This window comes from Apis laboriosa, unplaced genomic scaffold, assembly GCF_014066325.1.
Source record: "Apis laboriosa isolate Shangri-la unplaced genomic scaffold, ASM1406632v1 scaffold68_cov148, whole genome shotgun sequence".
NCBI lineage: Eukaryota > Metazoa > Arthropoda > Insecta > Hymenoptera > Apidae > Apis > Apis laboriosa.
Window position 1 is genome coordinate 6,010,051 of NW_025224135.1, and position 20,073 is coordinate 6,030,123.

Here is a 20,073-nt window from a genome sequence, read left to right on the forward strand (position 1 = left end):
AATTCTCAATTTAATAATTAAATTAGATATTAAAAGCAGCTTTTTTTTTGTCAAAAAAAAAAAAAAAGTTGTATGAAAAAATTTGTCATTTTTAGTGTTGCTAGATCATATTCTTCGTTGCTAGTTTCATATTCTGTCGAATCAATATTAAAATAATACGTTAAACTTAAAATACGAACCATCGAGTCTACCTTAGTACTTAGTACATGCATCCCTTATTATTGTTATTATTTATATAAAATAATATAAAATACTCGAAGGAAAACAAGATTCGATACCTTCCTCTAAAATTATTTTACGCAAAAAATCTCTATAAACGTAAATGAGTTAAAGACCGTTCCGTGTGAACAATAATTTATTCTAATAGCTACGAAAGAAAGCAACGTACTGCGAGCATGCAGTCGCATACTCACCTGACGGTAACTGATGAGTGTTTGATTCGTTACTCTCATTGCTGTGGAAGCTGGACGAGTCTGGTACTTCGCTTCCAGGCACCTCCGTGATATTAGGCAAGGGGTTTTGGCTTGGTCTGACCCAGTCTGAACAATCCCAGTGATACCCTAAAAGCATTGCAGACAACAACTGTACTCCGACACGCTACATGCGACGATCTAGCGCCGCGATACGGAGTTGAAAAGGAAAAAAAGAGAGAAAAAGAGAAAGAAAAATAGAAAGAAAAGCAGTGTATCGTGTAGTAAATAAAGGATAAAAAAAGAAGTCTAGCCGATAGAGAGATAGATAGCGATAAGCGAAGCGTCCCAAATATCAAATGTATCCTTACGTATTCGTTTCATTTCTTTCAGGCATTACTATCTCGACTTACCACCGACTATACGAGGATCATCCTCGATGGACGTCATGGAGGCAACGGAGGTCCCACCTCCATGAGGCACGCGTCGAGAAGAATTTAGTAGAAGTCCTCCAGTGGTCAGCTCTGGTACCACTGGGCTCGCTCGTTTCAGGTCTGTTAGCGCACACAATACGATACACCAATGTTAATTCGATTCACTACACGCCCAAGTCAGCATACGTTTCCGGACATTCGTATTAAAAAGAGGAAAAGTAGAGGAGTAGATAGAGAAGTAGAGACAGAAATATAAATCATAACGAAAAAGGCGATAAAGGAAGTGAGAAAAGTCCGATGATTGAACGAAAAGAACGAAGAAGAAACAGAAACGATGAAGGGCCACAGAGAAGGATAAGAAAAAGAGAGAGAGAGAGAGAGAGAGAGAGAAAGAGAGAGATCGAGTAAAGGATCAAGCTATAAATTCCACCCATGATGCATGCCACAAGCAAAAAACAAAAGTAAGAAGCTACGATGAATCGGGGGAATTAGCGACGCATACTACTCACCATTCTTTATCTTTGTCGTGTCCGTGATGAAGGAAGCTAGTTGCATCTGCTCTTGCCAGCTCGGCTTATGAAGGCTATCCGTGTCACTGCCTGTAGCGTTTCCACCGACTGGATTAGCAAGGGTTAAGGATGGAGGGGGCACGGGTGTACTGCGGTTTAGATTTCTCAAATAATCAGGAGGGAAATTTTCCAACTCGTCACCGGCGCTGCCGTAACTACGCAACGTATCTAAATTATTTAACGCCACGGCTGCGGAGTTACCGTACGCGGCCGGCTCGTTGTTCGAGCTTGGAGTGTAGGAAGCGGGTCTAGGAGGGCATTGGGGAGGTTCTCTCTGCAAAAAAGAATCACACGAAAAACCTTAAACTCAATACACGCATCACTCGCAAGGAAAGGGAATACTAGCTGATGATGGCAAATTAAGAAGAAAAACGGCGTTAAAGAAAAATAAATAAAATGACAAATTGTCTATCACTGGCGTTACGATCAATCGAAATATAATAATCAAAAGCATGCAATTATTTGTTTTTAAATGCTGGCAAATCAAAGAAATAACACGTAACGAATATATGCGTTATACCTGTATCACTTCCAAGTTGCTCAATTTTGAGCTACGTTTGAACTCGTGTTCGTGAGGTCGTGCCGAGTTTAACACGATTTGTTTTCTGGTCTCGTTGTTGATATTGTTCGCTCGTGCTCTCGTCCGTTTCATTCTGATTCGACGGAAGGTGAAGAATATAATGATCAGAAATACGTTCAGCACGACTGCGATACCAATCCACATCAGCTGCTCCCACGTGATGTTAAAATGGCTAGATATGATCGGTGTGGAATATGCCGGGTTGCCACAATTTAGTCCTGTCATATTGGGAGGACAGATACATCTGTAGGTTCCTATTTCATTCACGCAAGTACCTCCGTTCGTGCATGGATTAGCGTCGCATTCATTTATATCCGTTTCGCAACGATCGCCCATGAATCCTTGACATTTGCATATAGGTCCATTATTTCCTTCCTCGCATACTCCACCGTGGATACAGGGATTTGGACTACAATATCTCCCGAATTCGCAACGTTTTCCGCTTAAGCTTGGTCCAACACAGTCACAAGTAAAGTCACTTCCTTCCGGAACGATTTTGCAACGGCCACCATAGAGACAGGGTGAAGATGCGCAAGGATCGGTATCAATTTCGCAAGCATGTCCTTTAAATCTGGTGTGACACTGGCATTCGTAATTGTCGCCACCAGAATCCTTGCATGTACCACCATTTTGACAAGGTTGTGAACCGCAAATTCCTGGGGACACGAGAACTGTAGAAGCGTCGCAACTGAATTCGACATTTGCAAAGCGTTTTAAAACAGCAACGCTACTAGCTCCACTCATGTGCAGTGGCACCGATACTCTGGCGATTCTGACATCATCCATGCACCCTATGAAACCACGTTGAACATCTTCAAAGCCCAGAATCGATGGATGTTGTCTAACTTCGGCGCCCAAATATAGATCATCGGATTGAAGATTTAGAATATCGTTTATACCGGGCGCCGATCCATGAGCTACGTGTTTTCCATCTACAGTTAATTTAGCGCTGTTACTTTCCCGTTCTAATTGGATTTCGTGCCATTGTCTGTCACTCACGTATACGCTGCTCACGCGAACCAAACCTTCTCCACTACCCAGATCGAATCTGTATTGTACGACTCCGTTCATAACTTCTAAAATATTGTAATCGACCTTGCCAGCTGCGTACATTAAATTTCCAGTTAATTGTACCGTTCTGATTCGTAAAGATAAACTAAGACGATCCTCGATGGTCTGTCTGATGTGGGCTTTGTCGATTCTGTAACGAGCGTAACTCTTGCCACTGAATGATATTGGATTCCGTGGAATATAACAAGATTCGTCGTGGCATTTGGAGATGTCAATATCACAGGTTTGTCCAGCGAAGCCTTCCGGGCATTGGCAGAAATATCCTTGAACAGAAGAATCAGGAATGCAAACTTTAAACATGGGACAAGGATCTCTAGCACATTCGTTCACGACCAGCTCGCAATGATTGCCGGCATATCCTTCTTTACAACTACACTCCATCTTGTGTTTGTGACGCGGCGAAACGAAACTCATCACATCAGTAGCTACAGGTGTTATTTGTGTAACATCGAGAACAACTTTGTCTTGACAATCTCCATAAACGCAGTACTCTTTGTTGCATTTAAATCTGACGATTTCTTCCACTACCAATTTCGTCGATTCTTCCAGTTCTTCGATACGCTGATTCAATGCTTCCCGTATACTTTCAGAAGCATAAAATCCTAGAGGTGTAGAACTTTTCTTTACTGCGAATAAAAGATCCAGATCATTGTGTACGGTTTGTCGAATAGTGCGAGATTTAATTAAATTTATTTCATCGGTGGAAGGTTGAACGCTTATAATAACGACGTCTTTTAATCTACAATTCATCGCGTTTCGTACAGTCTTGATAAATCCTTTACGATGGCTTAATATGAAATTTTCCGGGCTAACCTCTCTGAATCTTACAATTACAGAATTCTCCAACATTTTATCGGTTATTAAATCAACGTTTACTTTTACTATTGAATGCATGGTAAATTTTCCATCTGTTACACTGACATTTACTTTGTATTCACCGACATCGAGTCGTGGAAGAGCTACCAAAGTGCCATCGATTTTGTCAATTTGGAAAAGATCGTTTGGAATAGGAGACGATGGATTCAAATTGTACGAAAGCGTGTCATATTGATCCTGATCCGTTGCATGAACTTTTCCAATAATTCCACCAGGATATTCATCCATGTACGAATTAATAACCACTTCTAGGGGCGTAATTACCGGAGGATATTGAGATTCCTCGATTACTTTGATCAAGACCCAAGCATCGGAATATAAAGGTGGACTTCCATTATCGAAGACGCGTATATGCAGCACATATTTATCTTTCACTCTATTGTTGAATTTAGTCGCAGTTCGTAATGTTCCATCCTGTTCCAATCTGAACGCGTCACCTTCATTTCCAGATCGAAAATCAAAAGTATATGGGGCGGCATTTGGCTCGATATCTGCGTCTGTGACCACGAATTGTAATACAGTGTGACCCAAGGGCTTGTCTTCTTGTACTACTGCGGTATAATTTGAAAGGGAGAATAGCGGCGAGTTGTCATTTGCATCTAGAACCTCGATGTTTACCATTACGAAGCTGGAAAGTACGGGTATGCCGCTATCGCGGGCGTGAACCTCTAGCACGTAATTACCAATCTGGAACATGAAATATTACATTGTAGATTACATTGCGAATGTATTATAACTGTATTAAGATATGTAATGAATTAGTGCATATGATTTATACTGACTTCTTCGCGATCCAACGGAGCGGCAACGACAATTTGTCCCGTTTTCTGATCGATCGAGAATTGCTTTTGCCTGTCACCTCGTTCTATATAATAAGATACGTTTCCATTTTCTTCGCTATCCAAGTCATTTGCGAATACCTGATACGTTAATTATAATATAGAATTAGAATTGTATATTAATCATTTGAAATGTAACAATGTATAGAATTTAATTTTTAAAAAATATTGTATACTATAATATAAAACTTCACTTGCCTGTATAACTTTCTCTCCAATCTTTGCGTCCTCTCTTATAGAAGCTCTGTACGAAACTTCACTAAATATCGGCGCGTTATCGTTGCTATCAATCACAGTAATATTCACAGTGGCATGATTACTCAACGGCGGAATTCCTCCATCCACAGCCTGAATAGTCAAAAAATAATCTCTTGCACGCTCAAAATCCAGTTGTTCCGCAATTATAATGACACCGGTACGCGCATCGATCTGGAACTTTTTATGTTCATTCCCGCCAACGATTGAGTAATAAACATCGGCATTAACCCCGGTATCTTTAGACGTTGCGAGAACTCTTGCCACTTCTGTGCCAACCGCATAGATCTCAGGAACTTTAGAGAAGTAAATCTTGGACGCAAATTCCGGTGGATTATCATTGATATCTTGAACGTTGACGATTAACGAAGTCATGCTCATCAATTGAGGGGTTCCTTGATCCAATGCCTGGATAGTCACGTTATACATCGCCTTCGTTTCTCTGTCCAATGGTTTGCCGAGCGTAACGATGCCGCTGTCCGTTGCGATGAGGAAATGGCCATCGGCGGAATCGATGAACTCGTATCTGATCTTGCGATTAATGCCGATATCATCATCCGTGGCATGCACTTTCGTTACCAAAGTACCAACTTCTACATCTTCCGGCAGTGTTGCACTATACGTTTGCATGGTGAATTTGGGTGCGTTATCGTTCAAATCCGAGATCAAGATTTCTAACTGAGATGAACATTCCCAAGATGGCTTGTCCCTATCCTGCACATGAGCAGTGAGTGAATACTTCGCTTGAGTCTCTCGATCCAACTGACCAATCGTCTTTAAGACGCCTGTCTCCTTGTCCAATGAGAACTTGTCGTTGTTGTCGCCGGTTAAATAGAAACGCAATTTGGCGTTTGGTTCGTCATCGTAATCAGTGGCGAGCACAGTTAATACGTAAGTGCCTGGATGAGAACCCTCGGATAGAATTTCTCTATAACGATACCTCAGACAATATGGCGGATTGTCGTTTACATCGAGTATCTGTACCGTTACTCGTGTTTTGAAAACGTATTTACCATCGGTGCCGACTATTTCGAGTTCATAACGATCGATCGTTTCCCGATCCAGAGATTTTGCCACGTACACCTCGCCAGTCGATCTAATCTGAAACTGAGATCTCGGATCACCGGATGTTATGTAGAATTCTATAGGTGTGTTCACGTCCGAATCCTTGTCGACGGTGATCAACTTGACCACGACTGTTCCCGGTAGTGCGTCTTCGTTTACAGTTGCTTCGTAACGATCATCTACGAACGCGGGAGGATTGTCGTTATAATCTTTCAGTTTGACGTGCACAGAAGTTCTTGCGAAATGTTTTGGATTTCCATTGTCGGTGGCGACTACCTAAACAAGGTGAAGATTTATATTTAATAATTAATTAAATTTTATAAATTTCTAAATTTTATTATAAAGAACTATTCAAATTAAAACATATGAAATAATGAAAATTGTATAACAAGAAAAAGAATTGAAAGAGAAAAAAGAAAATTTGAATTATCAATAAATTATCAAAAATTTATCTTATTAAATATTCAACTGCAATTAGTTTTTTTAATTGTACGTACTTGAAATTTATATTCGGGTTGTTTTTCTTTATCAAGTTGAACCAATGTCGATATCCAGCCAGTATATGCATCCACCGTGAATACATTCGCCAATTCGCCTATATCCGAGCCGAAAGAATATCGAACTTCTCCATTGCTACCTAAATCATCATCGTGCGCGATAATTTTCAAAATCGATGTTCCTTCTTCTACGTTCTCCGCCACGCTGATACCATAAGGATTGCTTTCGAATTTAGGAGCATGATCATTTTCATCTAACACTTGAAGCGATATTTCTGCAAGAGCTGTCAATGGAGGACTGGAATCCGTTTCGGCGAGAACTCCGATCAAGTGATTGTCCTTGTTCTCTCGGTCCAAAGGTTTGATTAAAGTAATTTGTCCATAACCATCAATCATGAAATACGGGGAATCTTCGTCTCCAGAAACTATTCTATAAGTGACTGTGCTATTGGTTACGATTTTGAGCCTGGTTATTGGTGTACCGACAGGAGATGCTTCAGATATGAAGAATTTGTCCTCTTTTCGTTCAAATAGAGGTGGAATATCTTGTGGACCCATTATATAGATACTGAGAGGAACATCAGCGTGATGAGTTGTAGCTCCACCTTTGTCTTCGGCACGAATAAAGAGCTCAAATAACTGATTTTCTGGAATATTAAATACAAAGAAAAATTAAGTATAATAAAATATTTTAATTTAAATATTATATAATATTATATAACTAAAACTACATACATTAATGGAATTAAACTTCAACATCTATAATAATATAGAATTTATAAATTTAACTTCTTACCCCATGATATCGCACTTTTCTGCAGGAACAAAGCTCCAGTATTAGGATTTATTCCAAATAAGGCCTTAGCTTCCGAAGTCTGTGGTTCATAAATCGAGTAAACGATCCTCGCAGCGTCATCCTCATCAGCATCCTTAGCCTTCACTTTCAAGAATGACGTATTTATGGTCAAATTCCCATGGATACTAGCTTTATATTCCTTCAGAAGGAACACGGGTGAATTGTCGTTCTCATCCCCAACTTTAACCCTAACCATCACGAAACCTGACCTACCACCTCCATCGGTAGCCATCACAGGTATTTCATACAATTTCTGCTCTTCCCGATTCAATTTCTTCCTAGTTACAATCTCTCCTGTCAATCTATTTATATCGAAAATCTCTTTCATAAGTTCAGAAGGTATGCTGTATATGACCGTTCCATATTCTCCGAAGTCATCATCAGTGGCTATCACACTAGTGACCAATCTACCAGGCAACTGATTCTCGAATACCGTTACTTCGACCACCGGATTGGGAAACTTAGGATTGTGTCTGTTGGCAGGTAGTATCTCGATCTTGACACGTGCGAAGCTCGTATAGACATTATCGGTGACAGAGACATTTAGCATGCTCAATTTTTTTTCTCCAAAGTTCTGCATGTTGATCAGCGAAATAATGCCAGTTGATTGATCGATGTTGTACGTTTGTTGCTCGTTGCCACCGACTATCGTGTACGTTAGTTTCTCGTCAACGTAGTCCGGATCACTGGCGGATACCACAGTCACGAATTGACCCCGTTCCGCGTGTTCGGACAGTGAGCAGGTGTACGAGGGTTGCTCGAACTTGGGTGGGTTGTCGTTCATATCGATCACAGTCACCCAAACGTGGGCAGTGCTCGAAAGACTCGGTACGCCGCGATCTATGGCTATTACGGTGAAGTGATGAGACTCGTGGGCTTCGTGATCCAGAGATCTCTTCAAAAAGATCACACCTTCTTCCGGGTCTATGTGAAACAGATCCGTGCTGTTTTCCGTGTCGTTTTGAATCGCATAGCGTACTTGCTGATTTATGTCTAAATAGAAAGGAGAGAGTTAATGATTTTCTTGTGTTGGAATAATTTGTAATACATCATTATAGATTAATGAATAGTATTCAGGGATATTAATAAAATCTAATTAATTAATATTTTAGAAAGACAAATTGTTAAATTATAATCAGGATAAATTATAATTACAAAAATGGGAAATTAAAATAGAAAATATAAGATTTTATCATTCTATTCTATTTAATTAATCGAAATTATATATCAACTTTATTCACTGTTTCCAACAATAAATTATTAGATAAAATCATTTTATCTTTATATATCTTTATAAAATCATTGGATAAAATTATTAGATAAAAACGAGAAACACGAATTTCTATTCATCCTTTTCTCGTTTCTTTTTCATTCTCGTATTCTCGTACAATCATGTAATAGCTCAAGGTATATTTTATCGCGATAATCCGACTTTGGTACCCGCTAAGAGTATCCTTCACAATAATTACAATAACATTAATCTTGCTGCAACAAGAGTGTCTCTCGTTATTTATGAGCATAGCCAGAGAGCTAGAATCTTTCTTTAATAGTAATTCAAAATTTAAACAGAGTTTTGTGAAGAATTCGATTCCGATTTTTTTAATTCATATTCGAGTATATCTTATTGTATTTAAGATTAATCAAATTGGTAGAAATAATGAACATTAATTATAAATATAATTGGATATTAGAGAGTGTGATAATTTAATATTTTATACATTAATGAGAATTTAAAAAAATCTATATTAGATTTAATAAAAGTTTAGAATAGAAAATGATATAAACGAAAAAATTTCAAGAAAAATTTTATTAATTGATTATTTTAACAAGTATTAAAATTGAATTATTGCAAAAATTTTAATTTTTATAACATCATTACTTTTTTTCTACTTTTCAATCTAGAATTCTATTATTATGAAAGAAGAATAACAGAAAATTTCAAATAGAAAATTAATATAAAATTAACATCAAGAAATTACACGTATCTTTCTTCAACTTAAGAAATTTTTTAGGATGAAAACAAGATTTATACGAAGAAGAAAGATTGAAAGGATGTAACAGGATTTCTACTACATTGGAGCTGGACTTAATAACCACTTACCCGTGTCGTTATCTCTGGAGCTGACTCTCAACACGGAAGTGCCGAACGGCGCTGCCTCGGATACCGAGATGTTGTACGAGTCTTGAGTGAATTCGGGCGGGCAATCGTTCACGTCCAGTACCAGAATGCTAACGAGCACCTCCGCGTAGACGCCTGATACGCTGTCCGTCGCGCGGACGGTCAGCTCGTACTGCTTCTTCTGCTCGTAATCCAACTCGTCCACCACGTAGATTACACCTGATTTATCGAAGAGAAGATTGTAGACCCAAAAGCATTCTATGCAGCGGTAGCGTCCACAAAGCCGAGAAACTTTTCCTTTATGTTCGTGATGCTGAATAATAGCGTGGAGGATTCGTGTCTGTCTAATTTGTGTCGCGTATGCTTTCTAGATTTTCTTTTATATATTTCTTTCTATTCTCTTTATTTTATTATACTTTTTCCTCGGACGAACGTGTCGATGTGCATTTTTATGAATTTTTTAAATTCTTTGTTATGACGTATGTGATAAGAAAAATAATAATAATAACAATCGTTAAATTGATTAATTTAATTTTAATACAAAAGGATTAATCTAATTTTTAAAAATTTTTCTTTACTTCTTTTTAAAATTATCGAGATGCAACAAAGTTTTTTACAAATTGTTTACAAAATAGTTAAAAAAAAAAATTATTGGGATTCATGAGAAGATAAACTTTCGATAAGATTTCTTATTTTTTGTTTTAAAATGATTAAAGTTAGATATAATATTATTATTTATTATTTATATGTCATAAAAAATGATTTAAAAGAAGTCTCATTTAAATCTATATTGCACATCGACAGGTTGACTTTTTCCTTTTGGAGAGTAGTATGAAAAGCAGTGTAGTTTATCGATGCTTAAATTTAATGCAGATATCATATGCATAGAATTTAATGAGGTGTAAAGATATGGTTCTCATTGTGTTTTTTTTTTCCAGTAATGATGACTCGGATAATTGAAGGAGTTGCTCGGATTCGCGGACACCAAGAAAAGACACTGAATGCAAGTCACGTGGTAAACACGTTTATACAAGACGGTTGGATACCGTGAATGAATTTGCGGATGCTACCAGAAATGTCTGCACCTTCGAACATGTTGTGCAACTTAACAGGTTGACTCCATTCATTTGATTGATCTTTTTCTTTGGAATATTATGAAAAAAAATTGTAATTACTTCTTGAGATCTCTATACATAATATTTTTAATAGGATTGAAATATTAATTATTTAGAAATTTTATCACATAAATATTCTTAAACAAAAAAAAATTGTAGATCATTTTTCATTCTTAATAATAAAACTTTAATACTTAATGTAGATTATAAATTTTAAATTGCATGAATTTTTTAGTAAATTATTATTATATATCTTATATTTTTGTTCTTGTGAAACGAATAAATTTTTTATTGAGAATATATTTTATTATTAAAAATTGGTATCAAAAATATACATCTCACAATTTTTTAAAAGTATCTTTTTCAAATCAATTATTTTACCAATCTTCAGAAAGATAATTTTTTATTTCAATACTCGTAAGAATTCTAATTAAAAGTATCGAAGTAAGATCAGAAAATGTTGCAAAACGAAGGAAAAGCAAATTTTACAAGCAGGATAGAACTCTGTTATTTCTTGATCGATCTCAAGAAGTGAATAAGCGAATATTTCGTCACGTATCGCAGTCAACCTGTTACAAACGAGTTGCCTGTTCCCTTTCTCGCCATACACATTGTAGCTCGTTTAAGGTACAAGCACCGTATCTTTTTTCGATTCTGCACGCGACGTAAGGTGCAGGCACGCCATGCGAAAAATAAGAGTAAAAGCCGCGAGAATCACGGTGCTTATAAGTAAAAAAAAAAAAAAAACCAGAAAAAGAACTAGGTAGAGAAAAAGTAGTGTACCGATGTTAAGCTCAGCATTGAGACACGATCTAGATTACAGTAGTTGCAAAAAGTATTTGCACGTATTAAGTACTAAAGTATCTTATTTTCCAAATAAAATACTTTTTCCTCATTTTTCATTTCCATACTATCAAATTTTTACAATTATATAAAAATATTAATATTAAATTATATATCTAAAGCAAAATTTCATTCTTAAATTTTTTTTATTTTTATTGCTAAATTTTTCAAAGTATAAGAATAATAATAATAGAAAAAAAATAATCGACATAAACGATGTTGTCCATGAAAAGTGAGAAACATAGATATTTGTCCACAAAAATATAACTATGTAGCGAATATAATAATGTGCAAATACTTTTTGCAGCGACTATATGTCACCGCGAGGAGTGTGGTCTTCGTTAACCACGTTAACCACGTATTGGCGTTTAAAAGCAATAATGTGCTCCAAACCCGTTTTTCACGCGGCTTCGTTGCTTCTATATATGAGATAATAGGACCGGTTGGATGGGAGACGGTGAGTAAAAGTAAGTGCAAAAATGTACGATCAAAAGCGATCTTCTTCTACTTTGGGAAAGGGGATTAACACATGCCACGTTGAGTCTTACTCTTTCTTGGATTTAATCTTTTTTTTTTTTTCTTTTTGTTTTTATACAGAATCGTGCATAGTCATTGACAAGCAGTTAAATGTCGTGAAAAATGACGGACATCGTGCACGAGCCGTGCAATTATGAAAGCTGTGTATAGCAGATGAAAGTCTCGACCGCCCAAGCGGGCGTTCCCATTTATATTTCGTATAGTTTGATTTTCTGCCTTCTGGTAAGAACAAATTTTTCGTATTTTTGATAATTTTTAGATAGTTCAAAATATTTTAAATTTAAAAAATATACAATTGAGAAATTTCTGATTAAAAAATTTTCAGATATTTTTCATCAAATTATTATTCGTTCAATTTGAGAATGATATATTTTAATATAATAGAAATACATGTGTCTATTATTTACAATTAAATATCTATATCGACGATTTTCGCTATCGCTTGAATTCGACAATCTCGCGTAAAATCCGGATCGTTGTTCGTCGTTATTCTAACTTACTCCTTGACGTGATGCACGGGGTTGATATTAATCCAATGGATAACCGACAGGATGTGGATTTGTCGCGCGAGAATCGGCTCGAAAAACCGGCAGCCGAAGGAAACTTGTAGTTACTGTTCCTTTTCGTGCATGAAAATCATCATAGAAAGAAGAGAGAGAAAAAAAGAGAGAAAGAGAGCAGTGCAGTAGCGTGATACAGTGCAACACAGCAGACCGATAGAACTAGTATTTTTTATACTCACAAGGACCATTGTTACTGTCGGGGGCTGCGAAACAGGGAGATACAACAACACTTTAATTTCTAGTTTAATCAGATAAGCATTCGTAAAGAATAAATTATAAGGGAGAGATTGGTAAAGAAAGGAGAATTAATTGATTAAAATAAATAAATAAATAAATAAATAAATAAATAAATAAATAAATAAATAAATAAATGAACTACTATATATAAATAAATAGTAATAATAACGGAACGTATGTAAATTTGAATTATCGTGGGGTGGAATTAAGTTGAGATATAAATATAATTATTTATGATTAATTCACGTATACGTAACAAATTAACCGTATAATTGTAACTGCAGCTTGTGTTACGTGCGATACATTCCAACATCCCCAATTTGCTACTGTTGTCTCACCACTACACCGTGACTTGATTAGAATTTAGTCACCGAATACCATGTATACAGCGGAGCCAACACGTCATTCGTTAAAGTAGAAAGCGCGGTTGTTTGTGTATCGAGGTTATCGAGATAAATCATTTATATTTAACCCTTTCATTGCTGTTGCCGTTTTCAAATGGAAAGGATTTTGTTCGTCGTATCATTTATATACACATATAAAATTGATAAATTGATATGATAAAATGGAAACGACAAATTGCCTTACAGCCATAAACGATTTAAACGTTACAAAAGATACGCATCGGGTAAATTATTCCGCGTGTTGGATCGATTATCGCTGTAAACGTAGAGAGAGAGAGAGAGAGAGAGAGAGAGACCTGGGAAACTCGGTCTCGTCAGGCATTAGAGTGAACATTTTCAGTAATGAAAAGGTCGAAAGTTATTATATATTATATGTATCCCACAGCCGAGTTGGAATGAGAAATCCTCAGGAGACGTTTCATTCGGGACTGGGGATTTAGGACGCAACGTATTTTGATCGCTATTCGTTTCGAATGTAACACACGTTCGCCGCTGTCGTGACGCAATTGGGGAAAAAAAAAAAAAAATATTTCTCGTGAAAAAACAACTATAGAGAAATCGTGAAACGTGTATGTACATATCTACGATTCGATTGTATCGTATCTTGCATGGAACGATGACGCAAAAAGAAAAAAAAAAAAAAAATTAAAAAAAAAAGAGAAAAAAGAAAGAAGAAGAAAGAAGACTAACGCGAGAGAAAGAGAGAGAGAGAAAGAGAGAGAATCGAAAACGTGGCAGTTTTTTTAAATCTTAACGTGCGTGTTGTCGAAAGATACATTGTTTGTGTTGCAACTTCATCGTTCCGTGCCTGGTCGCTGCGCGTTTAATTCAATCTTCGTTTCATCGTTCATCCACGGTTTTTTTTTTTTTTTTTTTTTTGAAAAACTGTTCTGCCATGCGACTAACGAAAGCTCGCTCACCTGTGTTGAAATCCAGAGCGAATTCCTCGAAATCGTTCCCTTTCGTTATACTGTATATCAACTTGCGATTCAACGGCGACTCGGCCTGTATAGACAAAGCTAGAGGCGAGTGTATCTCAATACTTTCCAACACGCTGTCCGTGTAAAATTGCTTGTCGAACACCGGCATCGATCGATCTATCACCTTTACGTTCACCGGTACCTCGATAGAGCACGGTGTAATGCCTGGAATCAAGTTTAAACCGTGTCGAATGCTGTTTAAACTTTGATCAAAATGTAAATTCTAAAAATTGCCTGTCTACCTCCATCGTATGCGGCAATAGTGAGTTGATATTCGCGATTGTGACCCTCCAGATTCTGTTTCAGAGATATCTCGCCTGTTTTTCTGCACACCTTGAATAACTCTCCGTGGCCCTTCTTCAGCTCGTATCTAACTTCTCCGTTGTCGCCGCTGTCCATGTCTATTGCATGCACCTGCGAGCCAATTGAGAAAGCTTTGGGTGAGAAGGAAGGAATTTACAAAATTTAAAAAAAATGTATGAGAACTTAAACTATAATATATAATATATAATTTTTGAAATACAATTAACAGAAGTTAAAGCCACTTGAATAATAATCAGATATACCTAGTTTATCCTATCTCCCCCGACCACTTAATTATTCCTAATTCCAAAGGTCCGGTTTGACCGTAGTAACCCATTTACCTTCGTAATAATGTCGCCCTTCTGCGCCTCCACAGACACGACGGCGTAATAGGGCAAGTTAACAAACATTGGACAGTTGTCGTTGATGTCCAATATAGTGACGTTCACGATCACGTGCGCCACCCTCGGCTTCTCCCTGCCCGGCATCTGACTCCTCGCCTCCACTATCAATTCGTAATGGTCGCAAACCTCCCGGTCGAATCTAATCCCGGTGGTTCGGATCGCGCCGGACGTGGATCCAATTACAAACATTTCGGTCGGGTTCAGAATACTGAAGACAATGTGCTCGTTCAACGCGCTCCCCAAAACGTTCACGACCGCGACAGTGGTGATTCGAGTCGAGTTCTCCGGTATGGTGCCCTCGTAGACGTCCTTCTGGAACATCAGACCAGAGTTCTCCGACTTCTCCACCATCACGTTCACCTGGCACACGCTCGAGTATTTTCCGTCCGAGACGCGGACCCGTAGCAGATAGCTTTTCTTCATGCGTTCCGGATTATACACGGTGATCACACCGGTTTGGGAGTCTATGTCGAACGTGTGCGCCTTGTTTCCATCGATGATGTCGTACCTGAATCGGAAGACATACAGATATTTACTTGAACGATGATTTTTCTAATTTAAATGGGATCTAATCTCTTTGATATTAGGCAGGTAGGAAAAAATTACGAATTTCATTGAAATAATTGATTTATTGAATATTTATCGAATATGAATTAAAGCATGTAACAGAATGTCAATAATTTACGTACCTGAGCGGTACTCCTTCAGAACTGTCTGGATCCACGGCGCTGACTCGGATCACGGCGACATTCTTGTACGTAGGTAGCAGCACGGTAGTGTTATAGTCGTTTTCGAGGAACTTGGGCGGACAATCGTTCACGTCCGTGACGAGGATCATTACTTTTGCGGTGGTCTCGGAGGAGAGTTTCGGTTTTCCTAGATCGGAGACCTTCACGTGGAAAGTGAACTTAGGAACGGTCTCGTGATCCAGAACCATTACCGTCCTAATAGCGCCCGTGCTCGAGTCTATGTGGAAGTATTTCCGCGGCAAATCCTCCACTATGTCGTAATTCAAAAGGGCGTTCAGCTCGGAGTCGGCGTCCTCCGCCTTTATGACCAATGGGGTACTCGTATTGGTGAGTACCAAGGAGCCTATAGTGGCGCCCTCGCTTATTTCCCCGCTGTAAGCGGCTTGCAGGAATCTTGGCGCGTTGTCGTTTCGATCCAGAACGTGAACGATCACGTTACAATGCGCCTTCGCGCTCGCCATGTTGGTCGCGGCTATCGTCAAGTTGTAAAATTTCGTCTTCTCGTAATCCAGCTCGTTCTTGATGATTATGATGCCCGTGCTCGGGTTCACGAAGAAAGTGTCATCTTTGTTCCCTTGAACGATCTCGAACTGCAAAGAGGACGTGCTTCTTGCTTCCACGTGCTTCACGTAAGTGCCCACCTGTTGATTCTCATAAATTTCGGCGGATAATTCTTTTTGGATGAATCTAGGTGGCGCGTTGTCGGCCATGGTTACCATCACGTGTACAGGCACCGTATTGGCCAACGCCGGGGAACCGTGGTCGGTAGCCTTTACCAACAATATGTATTCCGAGGAGGCGCTCAGATCTAATTCTCGAGCTACTCGAATCACGCCTAGATTCGGATCTATCGTGAACATGTTACCCACGTTCCCAGAAGTAATCGAATAAGTGATCTTGGCATTGTCTCCTTTGTCCCTGTCTATGGCGTACACTTGAACCACAGCAGCGCCGATTGGAGATGTCTCGTACACTTTTCCTTGGATAATCTCGCTAATGAACTCCGGGGCATGATCATTGTGATCGTGTACCGTTACTATAACTCTGGCGTAGTTTCGTTTCGCCGGTGTCCCTTGATCTTTAACCATCACGGTGAGTACGTGCTCCTCGATCGTCTCTCGATCGAGGACCTCGTTCAACGTAACGGCACCCGTCACCGAATCTACGTGGAAGATCTCCAACGAGGCTTGATTCTGGGCGGCGTGAAGGCTGTAGAACACTTTCTTGTCCTCGTCCTCGTCGGTCGCGTGGAGCTGAAGGATCTTCTCCCCTTTCTCCACGTTCTCGGAGATGTCCACGTGATAAACACTCTCGGTGAATTCAGGCCTGTGATCGTTGATGTCGATCACGTTGACCAGAAGTTGGGTCACAGCAGATTCCACGCTATCCGTCACGCGGATCGTCAGGTTGTAAAAGTTTTGCGTTTCCCAATCGAGTTTCTTCGCTAGCAGCACGTTTCCGTTGTCTCGACCGATGAAGAACTCGTCCCTTTTGTCGCCGTCTGGAAAATTCCAGGTTTTTCTCGTTTCTTTTTTTTTTTTCTTCAAAAATAATAAAAAAGGAACTTTCCTTTTATACACGTTCGATACAAATATTATTTGTACGTTATTATTGCTTCATTAAAAACTCAATATTGACTGTTTGATTCTTCTTTTTTTTCCTCTATTCTCTTTCAGATAAATGATGGATCGATTTTGAGAAAGGAGAGATCGACTCGGTTACTCACCAATGATATCGTACCACAAATAGTCGCCATCCTTGTCGGTGGCCTGGACCAGTGCCACGAGAAACCCGACCTTGTCGCTCTCCGTAACCTCGACACTCTGATTGTTCGTTTTGAAGACTGGTGGGTTCTCGGATTCCTTTGGTACCTCGACAACTTGCACCGACACCCGTGTTTGATGGCTGCGCTGCGGTTCCCCGCAGTCTGCCGCTCTTATCTAACAAATGGAGGCCAAGGTGGCCAAGTTAAACTCGAACTTAAATTGTTATTAAGGAAACTGTTTCCCGATTGACCATGAATTATGACTTTTCGAACGTGTTGGATTTCCATATCGTGCACTGTTCGTAACGTGATCCTTTATGGGGAACGATTATGTATCGTGGACCTAATGTTTTCGTTTAATTCTCGAATAAATTGATGACTCCATCCGATTTATAGTTTTTGCGTTTTGAAATGTGTTACACGCTCGAGAAGTGAATTTAATTTAATTTAACGATTCGTAGAGGAATAGGATAAATATTGTTATTAATTTAATATAAATATTATTATTAATTGGATTTATATGGTTAAATGTTAGAATTAGATTCAGGAATAGAATGTTTTAAAGGAAAAGGATGAATTAGGATAAGCTAATAATCGAATATGATTTTGTTATAATAATCAAAAGATTGATGATGGTTTTTACGTTTTAAAATGTGTTACACGCTCCAGAAGTGAATTTAATTTAATTTAACGATTCGTAGAGGAATAGAATAAATATTGTTATTAATTTAATATAAATATTATTATAAATATTATTATTAATAATTTATATTTATATGATTAAATGTTAGGATTAAATTCAGCAATAGAATGTTTTAAAGGAAAAGGATGAATTAGGATAAGCTAATAATCGAATATGATTTTGTTATAATAATCAAAAGATTGATGATGGTTTTTACGTTTTAAAATGTGTTACACGCTCCAGAAGTGAATTTAATTTAATTTAACGATTCGTAGAGGAATAGAATAAATATTGTTATTAATTTAATATAAATATTATTATAAATATTATTATTAATAGGATTTATATGGTTAAACGTTAGAATTAGATTCAAGAATAAAATGTTTTAAAGGAAACAATAAATTAGGATAAGTTAATAATCGAATGTGATTTTGCTATAATAATCAAAGATAATCGAATATTTTTCTACATGGATAAATCTATTTTAATTTTTAATCGTTCTCACCATCATCTCGTACTCCTGTCCAGCCTCGAATCCGCGTTGAGAGTACACCATTCCAGTGGTAGGGTGAATTTTGAACTTGCCCTTGCCTCGCCCACCCTTGATACTGTACTGAATTTTTCCATTATCTCCGATGTCTTTATCCTTCGCGAGTACCTATCGAGTGCACACGAATACAAAATAAAAAAAAAAAAAAAAAAAAGATGCAAAAGGATCGTAATCGTGCGCAATTCCTTTCATTCCCATTCTCTGCTAACATAGCCAGTTACACGGACACAGAAATGAACATTAGTATCTTAGCCATCGATTGTATCGAAAGAAAAGGAATCCTGTACGATTCGCAATTATTCAAGCTGCATCTAATTTATAAATATGCTATTTCTGAAAATAACTGCGACCGCAAGTTTTTCTCTCCGAAAAAAAGAAAAAGCTTCGAAACACCCTGTGTATGTGTATATAATTATGAATCTTAATAATTGCTGTTCGAGATGATTGTTAAATGGTTGACGTTTTAAATCCTCTTTTTATCGTTTTTTTTTTTTCATCAATTCGAAGAAAAAGAATTGTGCTTTGCAATAAAAATGTAAAAATATTGAAATAAATAAATAAATAAGGAGTACAATACTTTTTTTCGTAAAAGTGAATGCTACTTGATAATTTTACTTTTTTCATTGTATCGAAAACACAACTTTTCCATAAAAAGAAGAAGAAAAAAAAAATCTTTGAATGAAACATATTATTTTCACAAAGAAATAGGACAACATGAGTTTTAACGACAACAAGAGTTTTTTCCTCCCTCGACTCCCATCAACCGTTTATCAATTATTTCAAAGGATAGTTATCGATGATACATCCCAGTGAACAAACGCAGGGTGTAAACGTCGAGTGCGAACGAATTTGAAAAGAAAGAGAAAAAGCGATACGCGTCTAGAACGATCGATGAATTAAATCTATATATACCATATATAAAACACGCAAATCTCTATTACGAGGAGGAAGGAAGAAAGAAAGAAACAAATTATAAAAAAAAAAAAAAAGAAAGAAAAAAAAAAAAAAGACAATTCATTCTTTCTAAAACATTTCGTTCACGGTCTACAACTTTTCAATTCGCCCACCTTTTTCTCCCTCTTCCTCTCCCTTTCTATCTCTCTCTCATCCATATCCATATTTCACCCCATCTCTCCTTCGTTTCCTTCCTTCGTTTTCTCGATCCATCGCAAAAACATTGCGCTCGTGACCTCGAAGCGTCGCATTCGCGCAGTCATCATGCGTAAAAAGAGAAAAGAGAGAGGAGAGAGGGAAAAGAAAAAAGAAGAAAAAATACAGGAAGAAAGAGAAACACAAGGGAAAGGCGCGAGGCGCAAAAATCCTTTGCGAGCTGTCAAATATCGATCTGCATTAAAGCGTATTAAAACACA

At 37.7% G+C, this 20,073-nt stretch overlaps 1 protein-coding gene across 8 annotated transcripts in view; it reads right to left on the reverse strand.

Annotated features, from left to right (window-relative positions):
- LOC122718911 (fat-like cadherin-related tumor suppressor homolog) overlaps positions 1-20,073 on the reverse strand; it is a 529,283-nt gene that overhangs the window by 3,344 nt on the left and 505,866 nt on the right. For 3 of the 8 annotated variants that reach the window (XR_006347483.1, XR_006347482.1, XM_043944310.1), the window contains exons 8-23: positions 18,659-18,811; positions 17,433-17,646; positions 15,647-17,207; positions 14,895-15,465; positions 14,493-14,664; positions 14,191-14,415; positions 12,809-12,832; positions 9,554-9,790; positions 7,393-8,445; positions 6,597-7,243; positions 4,978-6,375; positions 4,723-4,860; positions 1,934-4,627; positions 1,354-1,687; positions 824-964; positions 414-560 (exon numbers count right to left, since the gene is read on the reverse strand). Coding sequence is in view for 6 of the 8 variants with exons in the window: in XM_043944310.1 (XP_043800245.1) it covers positions 414-560; positions 824-964; positions 1,354-1,687; positions 1,934-4,627; positions 4,723-4,860; positions 4,978-6,375; positions 6,597-7,243; positions 7,393-8,445; positions 9,554-9,790; positions 12,809-12,832; positions 14,191-14,415; positions 14,493-14,664; positions 14,895-15,465; positions 15,647-17,207; positions 17,433-17,646; positions 18,659-18,811 (9,709 nt within the window). In the remaining 2 variants the exon portion in view is untranslated. The remainder of the gene's footprint in view (positions 1-413; positions 561-823; positions 965-1,353; positions 1,688-1,933; positions 4,628-4,722; positions 4,861-4,977; positions 6,376-6,596; positions 7,244-7,392; positions 8,446-9,553; positions 9,791-12,808; positions 12,833-14,190; positions 14,416-14,492; positions 14,665-14,894; positions 15,466-15,646; positions 17,208-17,432; positions 17,647-18,658; positions 18,812-20,073) is intronic. The other 5 variants (XM_043944311.1, XM_043944312.1, XM_043944313.1 and 2 more) reach the window with 5 other exon arrangements.